Raw genomic sequence first — 27,811 nt, forward strand, 5'->3', positions numbered from 1 at the left:
CCTGACTGAGCTGTTTCTCATTAATCCCCTACCTGGTACAGCCTCCCTGCTCATTACTGATTACTCTGGAGATGAAGCTGTGCAGTGCTGCTCACGCATCTGGCTGTGGAAATTTACCCATCCTAAACTACAGCCAAAAGCTCTCTTGCATCTTAACTTGCTTATAAATGTGTGCTTCTTCCTGAAAATTTAAATACACAGCTCTGGCATTCAAGTATGTTGGGGGTTGGGTTTCTTTCCTTTTGTTCTTCTTGTGGAATTTTTTCCCATTAAATTGCTCAGAAGCCCTGGTGGCTGGGTACTGGAGACAACAGGGAGGTGGCCACGCCTGGGGGAGGAGGATGTCTGGTGGCCAAGACCCTCCTGAAATAGTCAAGGGCAAGACTGGGTTGGCCTCTGTGTTTGCCAGCAAGAAGATTTTTAGCTGTGCTGCTAAAAGGTGCTGGGCAGTGGGGACACATGCCATGCCAGACCTTGAAGAGAAGGATGGTCTTCTCTGCTGCCAGAGGGACATCCAGGAGGAGAAAACAGGCCAGGCAACCTGCAGATGATAGGAGTCACAGAATAGCTCAGGTTAGATGGTTTGTTTGATGGATGGAATTTCACATCATGAATAAAAAGGTTTTGGAAAATAGGTTTAGATATTCTAGTTATCATAATAGTAGTGCTGATCATAGTGCCTTGTTTCCTCCAATGCTCAACAAATAATTAATAAGTCTGTTAAGGGAATCCTTATGAGAGAGGAGAGGGAGAGATTTTAAAGCTGTCCCCAATCAGGGGGCAGAGAAAGGGACCCTGCTGGGAGCTCTGTGTGGGCTCGTGTTCTGGGGTGACAAGGTGGCATTGCAGCCTCACTGCAGAGTCCTTCCATCAAAACTAAGATCTTAAGCTTTGCTTAGAGCTGAAAATTTCACAAGAAATCAGGGTAGGGAGGTGCCTCTTTCCTCAGTAGAAAGAGACTAATTGCAACTGATCTTTGAGTCCAAAACCTGGGTTTTTTTTTTTACAGGAAAACCTGCATGTCAATTAGCTCATTGTAGATGCACAGATCTGCAAAACTCTGTATTTGCCAATAATCCCTAAATCTCCTGTACTGCCAGAAAACGTTTCATTAAAAAAAAAGAAAAATACCAAGGAATTTTGAATCAAAAAGAACAAAAAATATTTAGACATCGTGGAATGTTTTATTTCAAATCAAACTCCAGGTGTGTGGACTGAATTGCCATGCATTTGCCTAAATTCACAGCTCATGTGAGCCTGTCCTAACAAGGGGTAAGTGGCCACTTGCCTTGTACAAATAAATACACCCTGCATTTTTCAGCCAGGTTGTTTAGGGCAAGTTGAAAATTTTCCCTAAATCTGATTTAATACCTCATAAGCCTGATTTGTATGTGCTCTGCTATAAATGGTCATTGATTGAGCATTCAAAGCAGGAAACCAAGTGATCTATACATAAAGAATGACCACTAATCTTCACAAGGGGCCTTTCCCTGTGCATTTTGAAAGCTTTACCTGGTACAAATCCTCAGCTGTAAACTCCAGGTTTGATTCTCCTCTCACAGCAGTGTAAATCAGAAGTAGTAGTTCTGTTGAAGCCAATAAATTTATACTGCAGTAAATCCACCATGAGAAGAGAATCAGTCAATTCCCCATTGGCATCAATAAAAAGAGCACCAGGCTTCACATAAATAAATGGCAAGAGGATTCCTTGAATCCATTCCACTTGACAGAAGTTATTTGATAAATACATTTTAATGAGGTCTGTTTAGGCTTTGTTACATTTCACCTGATGTTTATATAGTAATGCTTAGAAACTGGTTTACTGCATGAAATATAACACACTTCGATGCAGTCATCTGTATGTATATGTGAGAACAGGAGGTTGGATGTTCCACATACAGAGAAAATTTACAATTCAGGGTTCCCAAATGGCATCTTCACGTAATTGTTAGAATACTTAGAGGAGCTGATTAGCTGTAGTGGTCAAAAAGAGGAAGAGACTCATAAAGCTAATGATAAATAAATATTTGTACACACATGCCACACAATAGTTACTAATTTAATGTTAGAAGAGAGGAACAGCTGCTAGCTGTATTTCCAATCATTAAAAAATCATATTAATTTAAATATGGCACAGATCTGAATCCTGTATTTTGCAGGTATTGTTAAATATTCCCTGATGTCATACTTTCCACTATATTTTTTAGCAGTAAGCAGAAGTTTTACTCTTTAGAAGTCTGTGGATTCTGTGAAGTGACAGGTTTTGCTGTAAATAGGTTTTTGCTTGAGAACAATAAAGAGGCAATTCCCTAGTTATCAATGCACCAGATTGCAGGGATTGCAGAGACCTCAGACACTGGGGCTCTTGGCAAAAATAGCATCCTTTGACAGCAGTTTGAAATCAGCCCCCTTGCCTGTCAGACACAGTGTGAACCCACAGCTGCACAGGCTTCAGCAAAGACCATTTTAAAACAACTTTCTAGGTTGAGCTCTCCAGCTAAACAGATTTAGCCAATTACCTGCCAGTGGGATCACGTTGTCTGTGGCTCCAGGGCTGTCTCTGCCAGCAGCAGCTCCAGCTTTTCTGGCTGGGAGCATCAGGCAGTGGGGACAGGCTCGCTGTTGATCCCATTTTGTTTCCCTGGAATGTGTTTCAGTGCAAGCAGAGCTGGTTTGGGACCAGCACCTGATGAAAACACCAAGGATTCAGCACCAAGGCTGAGCTGGAGACATCCTGCCCATCTTGGTGACATCCTGACCACCTTGGTGACATCCTGCCCACCTTGGTGACAGGGAGCCAAGCACAGGGAAGAAGGGACAGAGGCCTTTGGGATCTGAGGGATGTGACAGTGGGGATGCAAAAGTGTGCTCCTTTATCTCCCCAAAACACTGCACCACAAGAGTTAAAATAGAAGAAATTTTCAACTCTGCAGTGTGGAAATGTGGGGACCTGCAGCTGAAAATGGAAACTTAACCAAGCCCTGAGATGTTTGCAGGAATGGAGAGGCTCCACCTGTGAATTTATTCTGGAAGAGGGAATGCAGCAAATCCCACAGGGATGAGCTCTGTGATTCCACATTAGAGCTCTGTGGAATTACTCTTGTAACAACATTTTGTACAAAGAAGTCAACACTTCGATTTTTGTCTCAATTCATGTTGAATCATGTTGCATCTCATAGTAATAGGAGTAATTTTCAGATACCATTAATGTTTTTTGAAGCAAATGTTTAATATTCAGGGATTCTTTTTTGTCTGATTTATCAGTATCATGAGTTTAGGAGGGGCTTCAGGGGCGGTGTTTGTTTGTACTGGAATACAAACAATCAGGAAAAATCTTTTTTGCTTGACAAGCCGGCTCCTCCCTGCTCACTTCTAGAGTTTTCATTTGAAACCAAACTGTCTAATCTTCCTCTAAAAATTGTTTACTGCTCTTTTATTGTCACTTGCTTTCATAAATGCTGTCAGTGCACATGATACCCTCTTCACTTCAGAACCTGCTCTGTATTCATAAAGGTGAGAAAATACATTCGATTTCCACTGGAACAAGCTTGAGGGCCCTATTTATAGAATATCTCTTACAGTCATGTTAATTCCATATTGTGGAAATTAAGGTGGGACTTCCAAACAAAATAATAATCACTATGTCCAAATGGGGTGAAGGTTGAATCTTAAGAGTATAATCAGGTTCCAGAAAATGGAAATATGTCGTGTCATAAGTAAGAAACTGTCTGCATAGTAAATACTGTAATTAAAAATTGATTAATATTACTAGAATTAATTAATATCAATCAGAATTAATTCTTCCCTGATGCATACTCTTAACCTGTCAGTGGAGTACATGCAGTTTAAAACTTTCAGAGAGCTCACTGCAAAGCTTGAATTGAAATTCCTAAGATGTAACTTTTCTCATCAGTGTCTAGCTTGTTTTTGTTGCTGTTTGCTGTGTCTATACCATCACCTACAGAACCAGCCCAGGATTATTTTGCCTGTCCTTGGAGGGCAGAGGGGATCAGAGGGGAGCTCAGAGCTCCCTGTTGTTCTCTTGGTCCCTTTGTCTGGCTGGGGCTGGGTCAGGGCTCTGCTGCTCCTCTGCCAGGGGCTGGATCAGCTCCCTGCTGGCATCATCTCACCTCTGCCACCACCAAAGAGCTGCTGCTCCTGGAGCTGTGAGCCTGCAGAGCTGAGCTTCCAGCCCCCAGCTCTTCCCCTGATCCCTGCAACACATCTGCAAGTGTGGAACTGGAAAATAAACCCCAAACCTCCGAGCTGCAGCTCTTCCTAAAGCTTAATGATAATCCTTTGTAGTGTTTGTGATTTGAACTATCACTGACATCTGCATCAGTAGCAGAGACCCTGAAGATAGGCTGGTCACAGATCAGAAAGATATCAGGAAACATGAAGAAGCTCCTTAATTAATTTCTAATCCTTTTTCAGCCTTAATCTTCTTTTTTATAGTAAGATCTGGCATTACTCATTTTCTGCACACATGCTTTCTAGATGATGTAGATTAAGTCTTAGGTCTCTGAATTGCTGGAAGCAGCATGTTGGTAGGTTAGCTCTTACTGCAGCCTTGTGCTGGAATGCCCAGGATTATTCTCTGTGGGCTGATATATTCAGCTAAAATATTCATTAAAAGTATGTGAAGTCATCCAGGATTTTAATCCGTGCTCTGTTCTGTGTTTCACAAGGGTTTGTTCTCTTTGCCACAGCTGGGGCTTTTATGCATTATTTTTTTTGTGCATTTATTCCAGAATTAGACTTACAAATAGCAGTTCTGGGATAGGGGGCAGGAGGGTACCAAGTGAATATTTTGTTTCCAGGAGTAAGAATAAATAATTCTGCAGATGTTTGGAGAACCTATTGTATAAATCAATAGGTGGGGCTTTTTTTTTTCCTTACTAGCAACTCATAAAATGTCTAATAATTTATTTTATGAATACATAAAATATGCAGAGAGGCCTCTTCTACGACCCTAACAAATAGAGATGCAAGAAGGGCAGGCACCAAGCATCCTTATCCTGGAGCAGAATCTGAAGTGTCCCAGTTTGGGACATTTGATATATTAGAAATTCTGTCCCTATCAAATTCTGTAGCAGAAGAATTTCAGGATCCTAAAGAAGAACCATAATTGGCTTTTTTCCCATGCTTTCTAAAGAAGCTTCTAAACTTCCCTATGCTAAGCAGGAATTTTCCATTGAGATAGAGGGTTTTTTAAATTAGGAGTTAGTCAAATTTAACAACTATCTGGGCAACTACCACCTGATCCTGCTTCTGACACTTCCAATAGGAGAGTTCCAGGCTGTAACCACAGAACAGAATGTTCATCCTTTCAAACTCGGGAATGAAGGTAGGTCAGTGCTGACAATGTGTTTTAAATTGTTCCTGCCTCAGATGCTCTTGCAGCACTTCCAGATCCACATTTAGATAAGAATTTATAATCTGTCCCACTGCCTTGGTGTGGAGAAAAATGTGTTCAGGTGGCTGGGATGCAGCACTGTGCTGTGGAAGTGAAGGGCTGGGTGTTCACTGAGCATTTCTGTTGGGTAGATCACACACTTCCTTGTGCTGCACACTTCTGTCAGGACTTAGGTGAGTTTCAGGCTTGCAGAAAGTATTCAGTTCTTCTGCAAACACCAAGAACAGACACACAACAGACAATGAGTTTACCCAGAAGAGCAGGAAACACCTGAGACCTCCCTGCATGTGTTTAACTTGTGAGGAACACAGGGACAGGCACTACACAAAAAACAGATTTAAAATTATGATTATCCCCTATGTATAGGACAGTAAAATAAGAGATCCAACTAACCAATTCACTGGAAGATGGAGGAAAAATCCTTTGCACAATTACACATAAAAACATTGGGATTCACATTTTCCTAATAGCCTAATGGATGTATATTTTATCTTAGAGGTTGCTGGTTTGACTTTGCTTTGCTTTTGTGAGGCAGGACATACCATGAAAGGCAGGGATTTAGGAGTATCAACTCTTTTTTTTTTATATATAAATGAAAAAGACAACAAGAAACAGTATTTAAACCCATCTGAAATCCCTTAAAGGTGATTTGGCCATAATATTTCTATTCAGGTTTTCACTCAATACCTATTACTAAGTTGTCAATTACAGCTTGTGTGTATCACATTTTATTCAGTAATCCCTTGGTGCTTCTGAGCTGCTCTAGCCTCTATATATTTATGTTTCAAGCTGGGAGTTTTTTATGCTATGAAAGCATAAGCTGGAATGGAAAACAGAAAAAAAGCCAGAAAAAAAAAAAAAAAAAAAACAAAAAAAACCAGGAAAAAAAATTTTAAAAAACCAAAAAGCAAATAAACACACAAAAAAAACAAACAAAAACCAAACTCTTTTAAAAGAGCTGGAATTATACCCTGAAGACATATCTCTGACTTGACATGCCAATAGCCACCTGTGTATTTGGATAATTATATAGATGCTTTGAGTCCCCACGTGGATCCACATATATACAAACCCACATTTTTAATACACAAGCTGCACTCACTCTTGAGGTGGAACTTTGAAACAGAAAAGTCTTTTTGATATTCTAACTGGCACATTTTAGGATGTTTGCTCCAACATGAACTTTGTTATAGTCTGAGGTGTACAAGAATTTTCTGTTGTATCCATTTTATTTGTTGGTTTTTAACAGCTGTGCCATCATCACATGAAACTTGTGCCCAGAGAAAGCCAGGACCCCTCAGCTGTGTGAGGCAGAGACTGGACACCCTGACACTCCTGAACATGTGCAGAGCTTTCATATACTCAGAGAAAAGTCAATTCCAACACTGATGAGAAATAATTTTGCAGTTAGAGGCAGCTTTTTTAATGTTCCAATGTTGGCCCTGGGTTCCCACCACCTTTCCTCTGTGAGCCAGAATGTCACCTGGAAATATTGGGCACTTTGGCCCAGCATTCCCATTGCAAATGAATGTCAACAATGCAGGGATAATGGATTAGAGCTCCAGCAAAAACTTCCCTTAGAAATTCAGCCCTTTGCCAAGTCTGTTCGTGCCCTACTTTCAAGACTGTCATAGCAAACAGTTCTGGACACTCTCTGTTTATTAAAAACAGAGTGCTAAAATCAATACAGCAATATCTTGTTGGAGAAAATTGAATTCATCAATAGGTTTGTCATTTTAAAGATGATCAAAGGACTTGTTTATTAGGCATCATCTAGGCTTTAGTAATAGTTGGTATGGAAGTAATAAGACATAAGACCTATTAGACTTACAAATCTTTAAATTAAATCAGGGAGTGGATATTTTTCTCTAAGTGAATGGCTGGGAGCATTTCCTATCTTTATTTTAGCCTATATTAAGTCACCAATTACATACCAAAACCTGGTACTGCCCACAGATTCCAGTGGCTCAGGGGCAGTGAAATCTGTGCATTTAAAGCCATTAAAAATACCAAGTGTGCTGAAATTTTCATTGGACTCTGGCAAGCAGTATTCATTCTGATCTGCAGGAGTTAATTTCTGAAAGCTGCAGTTCAGCCTAAGCACTGTCTTAATTAGTATGAACATAAGCACATTTAAAGTGTTTTCCTCTTCTGCAGGCAAGAGCAGCAAACCTGAGTGTGGGAAGGAACTCTCAAACTCATCTTGCTTAGGGACAGAGAGAGGAAAGTTGTCTTTACACTCTCACTGAGGTGTTCAGCACCCCTCAACCCCTCAGCTTTAATGAATCCCAAACAGGTCTGTGAGCACAGGAATGCTTGTGCAAACACCCAGAGCTGGGGAATATCCCTGCACACACATTGGAGAGCATCCAGCCCCAGCTGGCCAAAAAGAAGGGAAAAAAAATGTATAAAAAACAGGAGGAAAAGCAATTACTGATAAATAGGATTGTGGATCCATGGCTGAATATGGACTGTTGAGTGTTCCTGGGAAGGTAATAGTTTCAACAGATGAAACATTCCTGAAACTCTTAGAATATGGGTGATAAAATACTTCTTAAAAATTAGCTTTTCTGTGTGGAAAGCTGAGATTCTCTCTAGTTTAAATTGTATCTCTATTGGAAAAGTATTTTCATATGCTGATTCCTAGCTAACTTTATCCCATAGCTCCTTCCTCTTCTCCCTAGGGATTCTTTTGCAGAGACACATAAATCTGTACTTTGTAAGCAAAGTGACCAAGAAAACAGAGGGGAATTGGCAGCAAATTGGCACAGTAGAAAAAATTATTTTCTAATAACATTTTTCAGAATAGTTTCTCACTATTTATTTAGGATAAATTGTCTTTCACTCTACATGGATTAGGGCATGTGTGGGAATGATGTAAGAGGGCAAATGTTCTTCTTGGTATCCAGAGCCTTGGTTTTGGTTAGTTGTAAAAATACACTGATTTATACAACTGCAGCATACATGGAGCTTTACAGGAGATCAGTGTGTGGAACAAAGAACTGGCTCTTCCCCCATAGCCATGGAATCCATAAACACAGCAGGGAATGGGGAAAAAAAAACAACTTTAAAAAGAAAAAAACCAAACATAAAAACAAGAGGAAAGAATTAACACAAAATCTCGTGACAAGTTAAGCAGAGCAGTGCTCCTAAGTGAATCTGCAGCTCAAATTCATTCTGTAACCCAATTTTCCTACTCTTGTATCCACCTTGCATTGTGCATTTTCAGGGGAAAAAATGAAGAGTTTGGGCAGAGAGGGAAGTGTCAGGAAAAGCAGAGAGGTTCAGGATAGGGGTTGGTTGTTTGTCTTGCTTTTCTTTTTACCTCTTCTGCAGTTCTGCTGTTTTTTCAACATAAAAAGTACACAGATGCTTTTGAAGCAGACAAAATGAGAACAGTAAAGCAATCCTCTGTTAAACTGCAACAGTAATATTTGGAGCTGGAAAGGCTGATTTATTCACCTTCTTTAAAGAAACAGAAAAAGCAGGCCAGGACAAAATAGATCTCATTCTGCTTTAAAAAAAAAATCCCAGTGAAATATGCTACTAGGCAGAATAACTCATGATTTTTGCATGCCAAAGGATTTGCCTTGACACATAATGAATTTTATTGAGGTCAAATTTCAAGTCTTCTAAATACTGGTTTACCTCCAGAGATGCAGGGCTCGGGAAATGATATTGCAATAATTATGCATTTTTTCCTCAGCACTGATTTGAGAAGCAGTGAATATTGTGAATAACACTGCTCTCAGAAACTTTCTAAAAAAGCTGATTAAACTATTGTCTCTTTGATGGCTAAAAAGCTGAGTTTATAAATTCTATATTTCCACTAACTTACAATTTCAGTAGAGCATCCCCACATTTCTCTGGCCACACCACAGCTCAGGCACTGCAGTTTATTTAGGACCAGTTCATGGAATGGCATGGCTGGAGTGGGCACAGGGTCACAAAAGACAGCAGCAATCCCTTCATTATTTTAGAGAGTTTATGAAAACTTAATAGGCCTCCTGGCAGCAAAGGAACTAGAGAAATAAATAACTCCAACGTGGTGTTTTCTAGCTCCTGTAAAATTGAATCATTAACCTTAATAAGGCTGTGTTTTGGCTGTGGTGTAAAGCAGATGAGCTTTAAGGGCTCATCCTCTACCCTGGGCAGGAAGCTCTGTGATTCTCAGGCACCCAGATCTGCTGCTCTGCATGCACAAAAACCAAGAAACATTTTTTATTAATCTCAGCCTGTGTGAGAGGAAATTTTTCTCCTCCTTTCTATTAACAAAGTTAGTAAAAAATAAAATATTTCACTTCTGTAGATGTATATATATAGAGATATGTGCATGTAAAGATCCAGACATGCAGGTAAATAAAGCAGTGAGTCATTAATAACCTACACAACACTACAGTGTTAATTACTTAAAATGAAAGATACTTCTCAAATTATTTAGCACAGACTTTTTACTAATGCTGTCCACAAATACTAAAGTAGAAGATGCACCAACAGTTTAAAAGAGAATTTAAATCAATCAACTGGCTCATCCTCTCAGCAGGAGAGGTGGTGTTAGCAGTGAAAGTACTGAAGAAAATGCAGAGGCAAAATCAAGATCTTAAAAAGTTGGAGCACATTTATTAATATGCACTTGATCAAATGAGATTTAAGCATCAAATATCAAAGTCTGTCTTGCTAGATGGTAAACATAAGGAAATTGAAACACACTAATTTCAATATACATCCTATAAATTTCTGTCTGATCTGATTCCTTTGGAAAACCTCTGGCTTTTCAAGCCAAGACCTCTCTGAAAGGAGAGCTCTGAAATGAGGCAGCTCCAAAAGTCAGTGCAGCTCGGTGTAAATCACTAAAAAGGAACCCTGGGCTCCTGGATTTTAACTCAATTTTACCTTTTGAACCCACATTAGAAATGGAAAGAGCAATTTTTCATTGATCTGGATTTCTCACAAATTTGTTGGCTTCTCTGCCATTTGCAACCTTTTAAATATTTATGTAAACCTTCAGATTTTGAAAAGGCAGCTCTTTTGACATCCCTTTAGCAGAGACAAAAATTACCCTTAATACAACTTTTGATGCAGATTCTTCAAACAAAACCAAACTAAAATCTCTTTATAGACTGCAAGACTACATTTGGGTAAGAAGTTCTCCAGAACCCAGTTATTCCTTTGATTTCTTTTTTACTTAGCCTTTTTCTAAACTAAGGTTAATAAACTAAGAGGAGCATGCAAATGTAATTTTTCCCTCTATACAGTGCTTGTGACAGTCACAGCACAGGATGAGAGTTGTCATCAGTGGTAAAAAAAGTGGCTCTGGACACAGGATTGTGAACAGCTGAGTTCTGCAGTCACTGAAAGCCTGGCTTAGAATGCCCCAAAATACCTTTTTTTTTTGTACTCACAATGGAATATTTTCTATTAAGGAGAGCATGATATCACTGCAAAGCTTGTGTCAGCATGCCCAGCAATTATTAATGCAAGACACCATAAATTTGGCTGCATCTGCTTTAGGCTTCATAGTTGCTAACAAGCAGAAATCATTGCATTAATGGAGGAGTGGAAGCACAGTGAAGCACTTTATTATCCCTAAAAGGCAGCATGTGGCACATGGGCTCTGTGGGGTGTTACCAGCATCCTTGGAGCAATTTCATTCCTTCACATCCTATGGCATATAATTATCTCAAGACTAACCATGACCCTGCGGGTCCTCTATTAAAATTATATTTTGTTACAGAATGGAGTATACATTATTGAAGCACATTATTTTGATCACTGAAATTTGACATATTGTGCTCATTAGCCAGTAAGCCTGAATATTTAATTTATGAGGTTAACTCCGTATTTTTTACAGTCACTTATGGGAAGTAAACAGGCAAAAATGCAGAGGAGTGAATGGGAAAAGTTCCTACTGAAAATGGTGCTTTAAAAGCAGAAAAAAGTGTGTCATGCCATATGCTGGTGGATGGCACATTACATTAGGCAGGTAAATGGGTTAATTGGGCTCATTAACATCATCTCCTTTTTAAAACTTTTCAACTGAGAAGATGAAAAGATTATGTTAATCTTTACACTTCTCTCTTACATTTTACATTTTTCACACGGGCCTTTTTTAATCAAATATTGGTGATGGTGACTGTTGTTCTTCAAAGCCCTGCAATTAAATTGCAGCTCCCTCCCAGTAAGTGGTGGTTTCTTATCTTTATTTCCCTTCTCTCCACATCTTTTATTCTCATAAACACAACATCAGGTCCATTGAAGCCTTGCCAGAAAAGCCACTCTGGATGTTTTATCTGATGACCAAGAAACCTGCAGAGCCTGAATGCCCCAAACCCTTCTTGAGCCATGGAACAGATCCCACAGTTCTGTCCCACAGCTGAATCCACCACTCCGGAATTAAAGCTGTGGATCACAGCCGTGCCACAGAAACCAGATGAATTTTCCTTTTCTTCCTGGCTGTGGCAATCCCTGTGGGATACAGGTAAAGGCTGTGTGGGATGGGTGGACGCTGCTCTCTGCTGGCAGCCAGGAAAGCATGCAGGAAACAGGGAATTTCCCCTAAAATTACTTTCAAAAATAAAGTGTTTCCAAAATTTCTTTACATGATGTTGCATACAGTGATTAGGCACAAAGGCAGGAAGAAGGTATTAGATAAAATAACTCTTCAAATGTACAAATATTTATTGAAAACACCTAAATTACATCATCTGTAGAAAATAATTTCTTAAATACAATGTTGAAAGTTCTTTTTTGTACATGTATCTCCATACACACAGAAAATAACTCAGGATAAAGATCTCAAAAGTTTGGAAAATTGATAGAACAGCTGTCTCCTATTTGAATATGGCAGTCTCCTCTTTAAGAGAAGGCTTCAAAACACTTCTTTAAAGAACTGTTAAATAACTTAGAATAACAACTCTATAAAACCATTTTATTTTCCAGCTTGGGCCCCCTCTAGCAGCAGCCAGAGGAATCAACACCATAAAACCACTGAAACTAACTGGATACCATAAGCACAATATTAAGAGAATGAATGTTCTCATGTAGTAGCCACTGCTGTGAAATAAAGGAATGTAATTCTGCTGCAGAGAGCAAAGTCGGGTGCTCTGGTTACCTTTGAAATTCTGGTTTGGTGCAGTGCCTCCTCACTGCCCCTAAAGTCAGATTTCAGAGCACTGACCTGAATCCTGTGTAAACTCTGCTTTCAAACCCTGAAGCAGCCTCTGCTTTGCACAAGGGAGGTGAGGGCACTTGCTACAGTCCAGTCATTTTAAATCAGGGAGGACAAAACTTTATGTCACAGGATATAGATACTGTGAACAGCCACCAAAATCACCCCATTAAATAAAAGGAACTTGCTTGAGGGACTCAGGAGAACAATTCAGTTTATCACTGCACATAGAAACTCACGTTCAGATTATGTTAGTCAGAGGGTGGAATTTTCCATAGGACAATTCTTCCTAACTGTCAGGAGGAAAATGAACCAACCTGGCAAAGATGTTGATGTTTCCCAGTGAGACAAATAAAAAACTGCACACTTATTTTTGCATTTTTTCACCTTGAGATCCATTGATGGGGGATGCTATGACCAATTTAATATTAATGTTAGTGCTTTAATGTTTCGTGGAGCACCTGTCCCCCCATGGAGCTGCTCAGGGACAGGAGTTGAGCAGAAATCCAGTGGCACATCACAGGTTCCTTGGGATCCCCATGGCACTGCTGCCATTGCTGAGGGGCACAAACCAAAGATAATGGCAAAGTGGTTCAGGTGCTGCTCACAGAGGAGGAAATCCACAATTCCCACCCCTCCCAGAGCCTGCAGAGCTGCTCTCCTACTCTGCTGGAGCAGGGGACTCCAGGAGGAAAGGATGGGAAAGCCAGGCAGCACATGATCAAAAACTGGTTATTGCAGCACATAAAACCAGGGCACTATAACTCCTTCAAAACACAACTCAAACCTTGGTGATTTGTTTCCCTCCAAGGCACTAGGCCTTCTTTGGACTGTATCTATTTTCATCCTAAAGAAAGGAACATCTAATATTGCAGATAAGATCCAAGGACACCAGAGCAGGCAGCCATACACAATTGATTTTCCTTCTCCCTTACATTCAGTGCTGCTCCAATGGCAGGGACTGATACCGGGTTAAAAACGTTCTTGGAACTAATCCTCAGCCCACTTTTAACTGAAATAAATCCGAAATGTACTATTTCACTATTTGTAAAGGTCCCAGGGAGCAGAGGGCCTGTGCCACCCCTTTTAGGTGGCAGTGAACTGCAGATGTGGCATGGAATGGAGAGGCAAAGCAGCCATCCCATTCCTGCTGCACTCCCTGCTCACATTCCAGAACGAGAATTTAACAGCAGCTTTGCAGATACACAGAGGGTTCTGTAGGAATGAGGGCAGGTTTTGACATGTAAAAGATGCTTTTAGGGACAGTTGTTGCTTAAACAGCTGAGAGAACAAAGGTGTAGTTGAGTTGGAAGGAATTTTATGACTAAAGTCCAAAGTGGCCTTCAGACAAAAGGATGTCTTCAAATCAGGCTTGTTTTCTACCAAGCAAAAAAGCATAGGCAGACAGAAAAATGGTTTTTACCAAAGCTAGAGGAAATTTGCACTGCAGAACAAGTCCCAAAGTTTGACATGTAACTACTAACTCGGATGATTGGCTGGTCACTAACATCATATGGTAATTTCAGCAGTTTGGATAGGTTATATGTAAATGTAAAAGGTAATTGTGTGTGGTGCTGATTGGGTGTTATGTAACAAGATGCACAGCAGAGAAAGAGATCTAAGGCTTTGTAACATGAATAAAAAGGGGCTTCAGGACACAGGGCTTGCCCATAGCCAGCAGCTCTGGGCTCACCCACGACCCCCAGCTGCTGGAACCACATCTGTGCAATAAAGAGCATTTCAAGAGCTGGCTCCATCTCTCCTGAAACAGGATTCCTCTTCTGCTCAGGGTTTTGAAGGCTACTCTAACAGAGGCTGTCATGTAAAGATGCAGGCCACCAAGGAAGTTCTGAAAAGTATTTTGTTCAGGACTATTTGTGGAAGAAAAGAGGAAGGGAACAAGATACTCAGCTGGGACCAAACAAAAATATTTCCACAGATGCTGGGTTAAAGAGCACCACTGGGGGGAAAAATTGTTTCTGGACTGGTTTTTATGTGGCTTTTTTGGTTTGGTTTAGGGATTTTGCTGGGTTTTTTAAATTATTGTGAGGTTTTTCCAAATGGTCACAAAGTCTGTAGTATTTCAAGATAAATGTGCAGCAAAGAGATTGTGTTTCTTGAGTGTGCATTTTTACTGATTTTCTTATGTTCCACCTTCCTAAGAGCAGAATTGGGACCTTTTTTGTGGTCACAGGTCCAAGTTATACAGAGCTACCATAGGATATCCAGATTTTACTGAGAAATGAGGTAGGGAATTTCTCAGCAGCCTATGCCCGTGTGGATGTCTTGCATCCAGATAAAGAGAGAGGAAAATGCTGCTGGAGAATTGTGTGCACAAAGCTCTGTGAAGCAAGAATTAAAAGTAATGAGATTAAATAGAAAATAACTACATCAGGAATATGTTAATAAATTAATTAAAGCCTACCAAAGTTGAAGTGTTCCATAATTAAGATTGAAGCCCGTGAGAGTGCTCTCTTCTACTTGGGGATTTTGCCATGTGTAATATTACCTGTTTGGAAATGGTTCTTAATCTATGAGGAAAATGAGGTCAACTGAGACTGTGGCATGATCATTAACTTGGATGATTTCGGACTTCTCTGTTTTCTCAGAGCAGCTTTATGGATGATTTAATATGTTTTCTCTACTGCAGTCTCATTTCTAGCACATAAGATAAATGTGAATATTGATCTTTCCTAAAAAGAGAAGGTCAAGATTTAGTGCTTGTATCTTCCCCAGGTTTGTTTGCTGAGTTTTCATCTTTGTGTAGCTTTCAAGTCAAATACTCAGAGACAAAGCAGAGCAAGAAGCAGCACAAAGGCCACCGTGCTGAAGCACCTGAGATCCCTCTGACAAATTAAGGAAATGGTTATATAGATCTTAACATGTCTTTTAAATGAGCTTTTCCAACTACCCTGTAACATTTTTATCCAGTCCACAGATAAAAAATAAATACTGTGCTTTCTGGAGTAGCAGAGACTGTTGACTGTACCAAGAAAAGGCAACACCTTTCCTATAAGGTGCCCATTCTCCATACAGTTTACTTTGTGAGGTGATGTACAAAACGCAGAAAATACTTTCTTGTTAACTTCTACAGCTGCAACCTTTTGTAAGGCCACATGCAAGCTTGCTATCCCCGAAACCAGCTTGGTTTGCTGTTCTGAAATGAGTCACCATCACTTTAAAGGCTCAGTAAACGTGGAGAATCCTTCTCTTATCAGTAGTGAACAAGATCAGAACCTCGTTTTCCTGCAGTAGCAGTTAAAACTGCACGTAGGGAAAGGAAAATGCATTATTTGCTCTGCAAAAGGCATTTGTGGGTATTGAGCTTGCAAACAGAGGGTGAACACATTTAAAGTGTTTTTGTGTCCTGACTGTAGATGGCTATACTTGAAATGTGCACCTATAAAGGTGGTAATATTTTGGGGTTGTGTATAAACCAGACAATATCCTGAACTGCAAAAAAGAAATTCACGTGGTGTTATGATGGTCCTTCCCATAACCAAGCACAGCCATCAACAGAGCCTGGGCAAGTCACAGTCTCATCACAAAAATAATGTTCCTCAATATTTCAGCCTGTTCATTCAGCTGTAATCTCAGTACATGGAAAATACAGGAGCCTCCTTCATAAATGGGCATGTCCTGAAGGTGCAGTTTGCTGCTGAATCTCAAGTGATCTCTGCAACTCCTCTTTCTTTGGGAACACACAACAATAGAATCAGTGCTTCCCTTAAACCTAAGATTGCACATGAAAGGGCAAGGCATTTTTCATATTGAAGATCTTGGACTTTGTCCTGCCTGGTGCCCAGTCTGTGCCCATGCTGGAGAATTTAAGTCTCAGTTCTGGTGTTCACACCTCCCCTCAGGTCAGAAATGATGCCCCTCGGATGCTTCACTGCTTTACTGGTATTCCCCATCTGCAGCTATGCAGGGAAATTCTGCTTCCAAAAAGTCAATACCGTGTCAATATGAGCGCTGCATTTTTATGAAGGGGGATATAAGAAAGACAAATGTTACTCCTGTTCATGAATTTGCCTCTTATCATTTCCCCTCCCTGCTCTGTGGAGATTAATTTGATTCACATTAGGGGTTATTTGGGTCAGTTTTACTTCGAGAGAGAAAATAATGGCAACCTCATTTGAGATTTATGCCAATTTAAGAAAATGGATTCAGAATATTTTGTATAGCTGCCGAATTTAACTGAGGGTTCAGTGAAGCATAAGCTTTCAAATGTGAGTAAGAGGCTTTAACCATTTTCCCCTGTTTGTTTTTAAACTGCATTTGTTACTTATGATTGGCAATTTTGTGTCATTTATATGCAGTGTACTGGAACTGAGTTCAATAAACTGACCTTCTACCACTTATTAAGCTAAACGTGGTATTTAATTATTATGCATGCAAAGTCAAGTAGAAAAAGTAAGGAGCATTTATAAATAAAATCATTGTGGTTTGTTTGCAGCAAACTGGCATATCTGTTTTATGACTGTTCATAAGAAATTTAGTACTGCTTATTTTAAATTGGAATAAACACCCAAAAAAATTAGAACATCTGCATCAAAGTGTAAAGAACTACGACAATCAAAAGCTATTTAATCTCCTCCATTTAGTTCTAGTGCACAGTCTGTTCAGTGTAACTTTTTACAATGTACTGTGCAAGAAAACAGGTCATTTAAACTCAGTAATTAGTATTACAGATAAAATGACACTGCAGCAATGTTAATTACCATAGTACTGATGTAGTATGGGATATAATACATAATAGTCATGTCTTTCATTTTCAATTGAAGTGCAGCAAAGCATATTGTTGCTACACTTCTACTTCATAAATTAAATGTATGTTATTCAAGTGTACATTTGTATCCATGAAGAATGTTTTAAAATAAATCATAATTCTACTTCAATTCAAACTGGTATATTTGACTTTCTAATGGCATAAATTAAAGAACTTCTTGATCTAGAAACTTTTTCTAAGACAGTGGAAATCATGACAGAATTATATTCCATATAAAAAATTTCCACAATCATTTTCTTTTCCATTACAGCAGCTGTAAATCAGTTTGCAAATAAAGCACAGCATTCAGCCTTTTTAAAAATAAAGATGAATCTCAAGGAGCTATTTGATGTGTAGTAGGAACTAGACATATATAATCAAATTGGAATTCATTCTGCACTTCTCTGGCTAAAAGATCTGGCAATTGTACACATGAAATATTTATAATAAAACAAAGGGGCTTGAGTGGGAAGGCAGTGAAAGTTTTACCTGCAGCTCCAGGAGGCACAGAGTTCCCTATTAATGAAAAATTACATCTCTGCTTTTTGAAGCACCTTTACTTTTGGGTAACTCTGTTATAAATATTAAAAGAAGGGGGGAAAAAAATTAAATTTCAGATTTGTTTAAGTGTACTTTAATAATTCATGTCAGCTGAAATGTTCCTATTTCCAGTGCAGAAACTTTGAAATGAAGCCATTATTCAGACCTGGCATGAAAAGTACTCTAAAAACCTACTTATTTAGAAGTACAACAGTCTATTCACCACGCCAGCCCAGGGCTAAAATGTGTACACAGTGTTTTAGCAAAATATTTGAATGCACAGTGAAAAGTTCAAAGCATAAATGCAGTGTGAGGTTGGGGTTGGTTGTTTCATCTCACAAGCACAAGATTCATCGCTGTGTTTGCGTGAAGGCACGCGAGGAGAAAAATCCCAAAATGGTTTTTTTGTGAAAAAAATCCTCTTTAATTTCTCATCTGCACTTTGTGCAGGTCAGTGGGACGATGTACAGCACGGGGAGACACGTGTCCCTGCGGCTGGACAAGGAGCACCTGGTGAGCATCTCCAGGGGCCCAGTGACCTAAAATGTGTACACAGCGTTTTAGCAAAATATTTGAATGCACAGTGGAAAGTTCAAAGCATAAATGGAGTGTGAGGTTGGGGTTGGTTGTTTCATCTCACAAGCACAAGATGCCTCGCTGTGTTTGCGTGAAGGCGCACAAGGAGCAAAATCCCAAGATGGTTTGTAAGATTTTTGTGAAAAAAATCCTTTTTTTTTTAATTTCTCGTCTGCACTTTGTGCAGGTCAGTGGGACGATGTACAACACGGGGAGACACGTGTCCCTGCGGCTGGACAAGGAGCACCTGGTGAACATCTCCGGGGGCCCGATGACCTACAGCCACCGGCTGGAGGAGATCCGGTTACACTTCGGCAGCGAGGACAGCCAGGGCTCCGAGCACCTCCTCAATGGCCAGGCCTTCTCCGGGGAGGTATGTCACTGGCAATGAACACCTCTCGTTCCTGCCTGGAGGGGTTTGCAAGTTGGTCAGTGAAAATTGCCCTCTAGCCGTGCTGAAAATCAGGGGGTTTTTTTCCGTTTTTAACCGAGCGCTGCGAATTTTGGGACTCTGGTCTACAAATGGCACTGCTGTGTTTGTTGTATGTAGAGACACTCTCTGTCCTCGTCTGTGCTACTTACAGAGTAATCAGGGCTTTTTTGGATGGGGCCTTTATGTAAAGGCAAGTACAAGATTAACTACAAAGTAATGCTGCGAGTGCCTCGGATTCCCACAGAAGTGCTACTTTGCTTCTCACTGGTGTATAACACTTTGCATTGAGTACCATTCTGCCTTTGATTCATGCAGAAAGATACTTGATTCTGGAGATGATTCCACAGAATTCTGCTCAAGAAATGAAGTTAACTGCACACGTAGTCCCTGCCAGAATATTCATATTGTATGTTAAATGCATGGCTATAACATGTCTTTCCTGTCCCAGGAAAGACCATAATTTCTTGATCCTGATACCTGTTCCAGAATGGCCCATTATTCTTGCTGGATAAATATTCTAGTGGCTTAGATGGAGCACTTTTTCAAGATGTGCAATAAAGTTTGCAGGCTTTCTGGAACAAACAAAGTGGGATCCTGTCCTTATATAGGGACATTTTCACATAAAAGAGATGCATGAGGTTTGCAGTTACCCCATCCTCCTCCAGCTTGGGCCATGGCTGTGAACTGTGCAGTGTCCAACTCTACAACTCAAAATAATGCTCCACAATAAATCTGTGTTACTGTAGGGATTATTTTTAAAGCCACTCTGTTACTATTCTTTCAGAATACCATAAAAGAGCAGCTTTTTCATTGTAAAGCACTTATTTTCTCAGAGATGAGTAATCAAATTAACATCTATACTGTGCATCACAGACTGGTGATGAGTCAGTAAATGTGGGGCATTTTCCTTGGCACTGAGCAGCAGCAGTTATTTAAGAATAAGAAATTAATTGCAGCATTATCACATGATGATGTTATAATTAATGGTAATCGTTGGTTTTGTTTTATAAGCTACATATAGCCTGTGGTAGCTTTTTTGTGAAATTACTAATGTCTTACACAACAGATTTTGGTTGCCTTTGTTAAATTCTGTAAGTGATCTCATCATATATTGCTCCTTTAAATGCTGAAAGTAAAGGATGCTGTAGTAAACCAGGTCTTTGCTTTGCTGTTCAAGCACACAAGAGCAATATTCAAACAAAAAAAACGTTGACTGAACATGAAAGCAAAAATCTGTTGAAACATACCATGGCACTTGTGATGTATCATCACCATTTCAGATGGTTTTAAAAGTTTTTAAGTTTTTAATTCATCAGTCCTAGACTATAACAATGTAAAAATGTAGAGCATTGTTTGGCAATACTTATTAGTTAGGCTCTTCTAATTTTGTAAGTTGAAGTTCTGAGGTACTATTAATATTTGGTGTTTTCTAACAGACAACATTTCAACGTTTCTTCATAAAAGCAGAACACTGAGCTAAGTGGAAACTGCTGTCAGTCAGGCAGGCACAGCTGGATCTGCAGTGTCTGTTTAGGTTTCATCTTCTTGTCTGAATCCTCCTGCAGTGAACAGAAAGAGCTCAGCACCTTCAGAGGATTAATCAGTCCTGGTAGCCAGAGCTGGGTCTCCTAGGACAGGACAAATCTGTGGAGATGCATTTCCCTTGACAAAAGAGCACAGACAAACAGCAGGCAGAGGAGTTGAGGTTCAAGGACTCCGTTTCAGATACAGAGATGAATTCTGTCCTTTGAGAGTGTGTTTTTCAAGGCTTCAAAAGCTGTTTTGGGCAGGTGGACAGGTGAGCTCCAGCAAGGTCAAGCATTAATTACTAATTTGAGCCTACACCTGCACAGTTAAGTCTTACTTCTAGAACACACCGTTCCAAAGTACAAACCCAGATGCAAATCAGTGGTGCTGAATGGCTGCAGGTTTCCAGGCAAGGGCAGCAGCTGATGGAGTTCTTTGAGTGTCCATCCACTCATGCAAGTGCTCCCTGTTTAAATGAGTGATCTTCCCCATGCTCTGAGCACTGGGGGATTAACATGTACATCTCCCAGCACTGAGAAGGGGAAAGCTGTAAACAAGCCCTGGGAAAGTGTCTTTGTGGTGTCATGGGTGCTTTCAAGGCTTGCTGCTAATTACTATTCACTCCTGCCTTGGATTGTGCTGTCAGTGGAGATGGGATAAAGAAAAATAACTGCCTAGGTTCATTAGTCTAATTTCGCTGGTGCAGGTAAGAATAGCAATGAATATTTGCTGGCTTAGGCTTCAGAGCCAGGGAAAAAATCATTGCAGGGCTGCACTGTGTGACTGCTAATTGCAGACTGAGCTGCCAGGGCTGGCCCCGTTACTGCTGGTCCCAGCTGTGCTGGACAAACCCTCTGTGGGCTTTCCAGAAACCTCTGTTTCACTGGGGAAACAATTCCCAAGTTATCCAAGAAGGGTGATCTACTCCAGTGGACCACAATCAGAATTATTCCTGCTGCTCCTTCCCTCCATTTCCATCCGTGTCTCTCCCCTCATTTTCACTGGGGTCTCCAAGTCATTTTGGAGTCAGGACACTGCAGAGACAGGGCAGCCCCTCTCCCTCCCACCACTGCCACACTTAGACTGGCTCAGGCCTAAATTAAATCCAAGTCCAGACAAAGCAGAAGCCTTTAAACAGCCCCAGTCCACCCTGAACCAGCTGCAATATTCTTTGCACATCTGGAAATCCTACCTGATGTCCACACTGAGGAAGTTGTTTATTTTAGGGACCTTTATTGCTTAGTTCTGAAGGTGGAACTCAGAGCAAGCTGGAGAGCACTGGAGTGGTACCATGGCAAAAAAAACCCAGCCTAGAAATAGCAAATTGCTTCAGAATGTGCAGTGGACTGAATGATACTGAGGCTTATAATTTCCAGGCTTTAGCTTATAACTAGGTGTTAAAGGCTGTCAAGAGAGATCTCTACAATAATCTGGTTACCTTTTAGCCCCCGATTACCACTTTAGTAGAGAGAATAATTGAACTAATGTTTAAATAGTTTAAGGGCTTTAAAACTGTGTATCAGATTATCAATATGTTTGGCACTGGTAATATGGAAAGGCAGGCAGGCTTTGGAATGCTTAAGTAAATAAATGGAGTATTTACTTGTCCCTGTGATACAGACTCGAGTGAGTTTAATTCCCTGTTCTTTGCAGGAGCATCCTACTACATCCCAGCTTTTAAAAGAAAATCTTGGCTTATGCAAAGTCTCCAACTAAGACACCAATCATTTGTGTGTGCTGCCTAATGCCTCTATGCAGAACAGGTTTTAATGCTTCAGAGTCTGTGTCATTTAATGAAGAGCCCATTTTCCATTCAAACAGCAGAATTGGCCTGAGTGCTGTAGCTCAGGCACTGTCTGCCTTGTTAAAATAAAAAGGTAACAACTTCCAAAAGGTTCATGGTAAAAATGGGACCCTTTAACTTTACCATGTGGCAAAGTCATAAAAAAATTTTATGGTCAATTTTTTTTCCTAAGCATAAAAATGAAAAATGTGCTGGCAGGAGACCTCCAATCACTTTGTGGCTGTGTATTGTGGCAGCCTTATCAGTGCCAAGGCAGAAAGTCAAGGAGTTTAATTGTTTGGGGTTATGCAGTTTTCACAAACTCAGTGGCTGGAGACTTTCAAACAAGAGACCACAATCCACAACATATGAAAAAAAAAATTCTTCTTTGCCCACCCTTCCAAAAACCCATGGACCAATTATAAACACATAATTATTTCATTTGCTACAGAAGAATCTGAAGTGAGAACAGAATCTGAATAAATGGACATGTATTGCTGTACACAGAGTTTGGAAGTGAGATTTATTTTTACTTCTGCTAAAACCTGCTGAGAAAACCAACACAAAAATACATGAAAATGAAATAAAAGGGAGAAGTGGGAAGTTCCAAAACACAGTCTCCTCTTGTTACTGTCATTACTTAAACTGCAGCATATTCTGTGTGAGTGGGGGACTTGTAGTGATAGTAAAGGATTATTTATCAGGGAGATCAGTGTTGTAAATCCAACTTGGGATATATTTAGAAGCAGAACTGTCAGATAGACAGCCTATGAGAACCAGCCAGCCAGCTGGGATAGTTTAATCCAGAATCAGAGTACTCTGAATTGTTAAATCTAAATTGTTAAATCAGTGCCTCTGTTACTGAGACCTTCTGAACACCCCAGACTTGCCTGTGAGGTTCCAAACAAGCTCCCCAAAACACCTCATGGTGGTGTCATTTATAGAGGAAAAGCTTGAAATCAGATTGTACCAGCACATCATCCTTCCTCAGGGAGGAGGATTAAATCATGATTAATGATTTTAATGATGCCATTGAGGAGGGAGGACAGGAATCTCCTGCTTCTCCTAACCCCACCCCTCCAGGTGTGATCAGCCCCTACTACACCAGGTAACCCTGAACTGCTGCCAAGAGCTCGAAGAAGGAAGTTCAAAATTCTGATTTTTCAGTTGCCACAGGCCACTGGTGTTATGTTTTGGAGCCTCTCTTGGAAGTGGAGCAGGTCATTTTTGAGAATTTTAGCCAGAAGATAAGTTTACTGTATTATATTAAAATACTTATTAATGATGAAAAATCAGCCTCTGGAAAAAGCACCAGCTGAGGGAGCATGTGTCTGATGGAAGGGGGGCTTGGTAAAATCTCCATAACCTTCAGATTAATGCTGAGCTTCAAAGGAGAAAGTCAATAGGTAACAAATTAAATTGCTCTAGGAACAGAATATAAATCGGGGAGAGGTGGTAGTGTTGTCATCAATAAAGTACAGGGAGATTGCTCACATGAGTAATTCAAAATCACTGGGACAGGAATATGTGCTGCAGTTCTAAGAATGCACCTCTGTCCTCACTGAAGATTACAGATGGCTTCACCCAAAATTTTATACAATGTCAATAAAAAGCAGGGTTGAAGTCCAAAAAAGGTACTTATCCACAGAATATTCTGTGTTGAAGGATCATCAAGTCCAACTCTTAAGTGAATGGCCCGTGCAGGGTCATTGTGTTTTTCTAAACCAAATTGAATTTTATGTTTTAAGTTAAATGGCCTTTTAGTGCTTGTTAATATAACAAAATGCACCTGATGTTCCTTAGCAAGAAGACCTCTCCTGAACTACTCTGTAGGAGCCCACAATAAAGATTACTTTCCAGGAAAAGGGAACTGAAATGTTTGTGTTGTATTTTACATCAAAAGGCACTAAACTTCCTGCACTGACTGAGTGCTAAAAATGCATCTTAATCCTTACTGACCTTCAAAAGCAGTTTAATCTTTTAACTTTGTTGGAGTAGTTGACTTTTAATTTATGTTCCTGTAATTTTTTGGCTAAACAGTCATCTTCAAGCCATGGGTAACATACACTTGTTAAACAAAAAATCCCAAACCTCAATAGCCAGGAGAAATTCTAAAATCAATTGAAGGTGTAGCAACGATAAATCACTGATCATAAATACATAAATAGAAAAAAAACCACAGCGAGTACAACTCATTTTTATAGGAATGGCCACACTGCCAGGCAGCACCAGGGTACTCCCACAGTCCCAGGTTTACATTTAGTGCCACTGTAGCCACACTGCCATTTTTAAAGGAAAATTAGATTCTAGAAATATGCTATTTTATCCCTCCCTTAGGAAAAACCCTTAATTACACAAATCAGGTTATATGATGGCCAAACTTCATAACAGCAGTAAAGAATTTTACTTCCTGTATAATTAGCTTCTCCTGTCATAAATAGCATTCCAGGTATTTTCTCACCTTTCCAAAACTTGATTAGCAGTGGAAATACAAATAAGGCTTTTGATTTATTTTTTTTTTCAAGGGAAGAAGTTACAGTGCATACTACAGGCCTAAGTGTGCATTTTATGATAGTTCAGGCAAAACAGGAAAAGTCAAATGGTTTTATTTGTAGCAGGTTGTAAAAGGGTATTTCTCTTGGTGGATAAATCCCAGAAATTCAGTTATTGGACCTGAAGCAGCTGTAGCTCTTCATTGATACAAGCTAAGAAAAAGATACAGGGACAGAATTACATATTTATGTCTTTCAGCAGAAAGACTGACAATAACATAGAATTGAAAGGAACAGTCATTTAATTTTATGATCCCAATCATTAGAAACCATCTGGAGATTGAATGATGTTCAGAACAAATGTTTAACCCCTTCTAAAATATGAGACTGAATTTCAGGTACCCAAGTAGGATTTTGCTTCAGGCTTTCATTTTCTCAGATTACTGAGGCATTTTCATGGTCACTGGAGGTGAAAAGTTACAGTTCACATCAAATGAAGAACCTTTACAGCAGTCTTTTAGTATATCATCATTCTGATTATTTAGTCATGCTAAAATTGTACAAAGTCTTTTTGGAATAATTGAATACATTAACTTCAGACAACAAAACAATACAGAAGCCTCTTGATTTCTGTAGATCATTAGATGATTTCTAGAATGCATCTTTAAATATTTGAAAATTTTGTGTATGGTATTTAAGGGAGTTTCCCCTCAAGCCCTGAATGCCAGGCTGTTGAATTTGGGTGCCAGCTGCTACTACACTGACATTTCCTTTGTCATTCCCACTGACATGCAGCAGGACATTCACTCCAAAATCAGTTCTATCAAGAACAGAAAATGTTTCTCTCTTTGATCAGTGAAGCCTGAAAGCATCCACATTCCCTGGCTTTCTCCATGTTTTACTAAAGTAAATGATTATTCCTGGATTCTGCATAGCAATTTCCAGGTGCTTGAGAGAAGGAGCTCCATTTCTGGGGACCAGCATTTTTTCTTTCTGTTTCTTTCTGAGGATTTTGGAATACAAGTCGTGTTGATACTGTCTGTTTACACTGAATTTCAAGAAACTCTACAAGCAGATTTTTAGAGGGGTTGTATTTCATTATCTACACATATGTGGGCATTTCTTGCCAGAAAACTTTCCTTTATTGGAAACTACTTTTCTGAATCTTTTGAACTCTCCATCCATTAGTAGAATTGCAGGAGCTGTCCAAACAAATTCCAAGCTTTATGACAATGTCAGCTCATTAATGTAGCATGTGATACAGCAAAATATCTGCATGGAATAATAAATATTGAATTTCTTAGATACCAAGTGAAGCAGATTCCTTTAGTAATAAATACATTTTTGCACATGTTTACTTTTTGATTACCAACTGTTCTCCTTTTTGGGGGCAGGGAGAAGTGGAAGAGAGTGTCAATGTTCTGAGAGCACAGTCTGTCACTGACTGCAGTCTAAATCCCTCTGGTGCCTCAATTTTAAAATCCAGCATCATAAAGCAATAAGGTGGAGTTTTTCTGCTTAGAGTAGCAGCTGTAGGATTTGCTTTTCAAAACCACTGGGACATGAAAACATTCAGCATTCTAAACCTCCAGTGTCACTTTTGAAGTATTCACTTTGCCTCATTCCAAATTATTATCATTTGCTTGGGGTAACTTCACTTCCTACAGGATGACTCTTCTTTAATTAAAGAGCATTTTACCTCTGCAGGAAAAAAACTATGTGTATTTTGAAATAGTTTTTGTTTTATGTCACTTGGTAATCAGTTTTCCATTACACTTTTTGTAAGTTTTAAATTTTTTCCCAAATACATTTAATGTAACATTCCAAAGAAAGGAGCAATCCTGCTATCAACCTGTACAAAAAGCTCTTGCAGCTACTATGGACAACCACAAAAGAAAATAAAAATTAATGATAGCATTTTTGTTATTATAATTTATCAAAACAACAAAAAAAAACGAGCAGTTACCATAAACCTTACCTTGGGCAAAACCCTCGTGGAGGCAACAGACTGGTCTGGGGTAAAACTATGATTTGATATTTCTGTCCCAAGTGTGGAGTGCAGAAATCCCTGTTAGCCCAGCCCTCAGTGCCCCTGGGCTGGGTCAGGGGTGCTGGGTCAGATAATGAATTGGGGAGCCCAGGGTTAATGAAGGGCAATGCTGAGGATCCAGTGAAGCTCCTGAGCCCCTTTGGTGCTGAGCACTCACACCCCACATTTACTGAGGTTTGTCTCAGTAAATGCTTAAGTGGGAGCAAAGCCCATTAATTGTGAGAGCCAGCCCAGCCCTTGCACCAGGCACTGGGGAATCAGTTTGGAAACTCATCTTTGGTAATTTTTGTTTTACTCCGTAAAAATGGAAGAGCTGCAGGCAATGAATGGTCCAAATTCCAAACTGAGCTTGCTGGCACAGTCCTGTCGTGGGAGATGGGAATTCCTGGCTCATTCCCACAGCCAGGACAGGCAGCTTTTCCTCTTCCCAGAATGGATGTGCTGGTGCCTTGGGGGCTGAATGGGGAGTGAGAGCAGCACATCCATCCAGGAGTGAACACATTCCAGCTCCCACTGAGAGCATGGGGTTAAAATGTTTATGAAATCATGGGAATTGCATACAACAGATTCAGGGGGTGGAAAGGAAGGTTGAGTCTGCTAGGCCTGGGAAAGGGAACTAGACCCTGGGAATGAATATTGAGCTTTGTCTTTTCTAGATAATGTGAAGCTACACCTGCGTAATCATCATGTGATAAATGAGATTATTGTTAAATGTAACGATTGTTAGGTAATTGAATATAGTTATTATTTAATTGTAGTAAGAATCATGAGAAACGATGTAATCGTAACAAGAATCATGAGAAAGGATATTTGGGGGGCCTAATGAAAAATTACAAGAATTCATGCTTGGATAAGATCAATGTATACAATAGAACAATATGGGTTTAATAATTAATATATAGTTATATAACGAAAAGGGTATAAAAACATGTCCATCTCGGATCCATGTGGGAGTCAGATTTGGGTCTGCAGCCCTGATTCCCAGAGCTCTTCAATAAAAGCACCTGCATAGAATCATTCTGGGATTATGTGTTTCAAGGCTATCACCACCTCTCCAT

The 27,811-nt window shown here is 39.8% G+C and overlaps 1 protein-coding gene across 2 annotated transcripts in view; it reads left to right on the forward strand.

Annotated features, from left to right (window-relative positions):
- The window catches only part of CA10 (carbonic anhydrase 10 (inactive)), a 174,162-nt gene that overhangs the window by 118,170 nt on the left and 28,181 nt on the right, over positions 1-27,811 (forward strand). For both annotated transcript variants that reach the window (XM_088176533.1, XM_014878278.2), the window contains exon 5: positions 18,656-18,841. In XM_088176533.1, coding sequence (XP_088032659.1) covers positions 18,656-18,841 — 186 coding nt within the window. The remainder of the gene's footprint in view (positions 1-18,655; positions 18,842-27,811) is intronic.

Source organism: Sturnus vulgaris, chromosome 20 (assembly GCF_052056855.1).
Source record: "Sturnus vulgaris isolate bStuVul1 chromosome 20, bStuVul1.hap1, whole genome shotgun sequence".
Lineage (NCBI taxonomy): Eukaryota > Metazoa > Chordata > Aves > Passeriformes > Sturnidae > Sturnus > Sturnus vulgaris.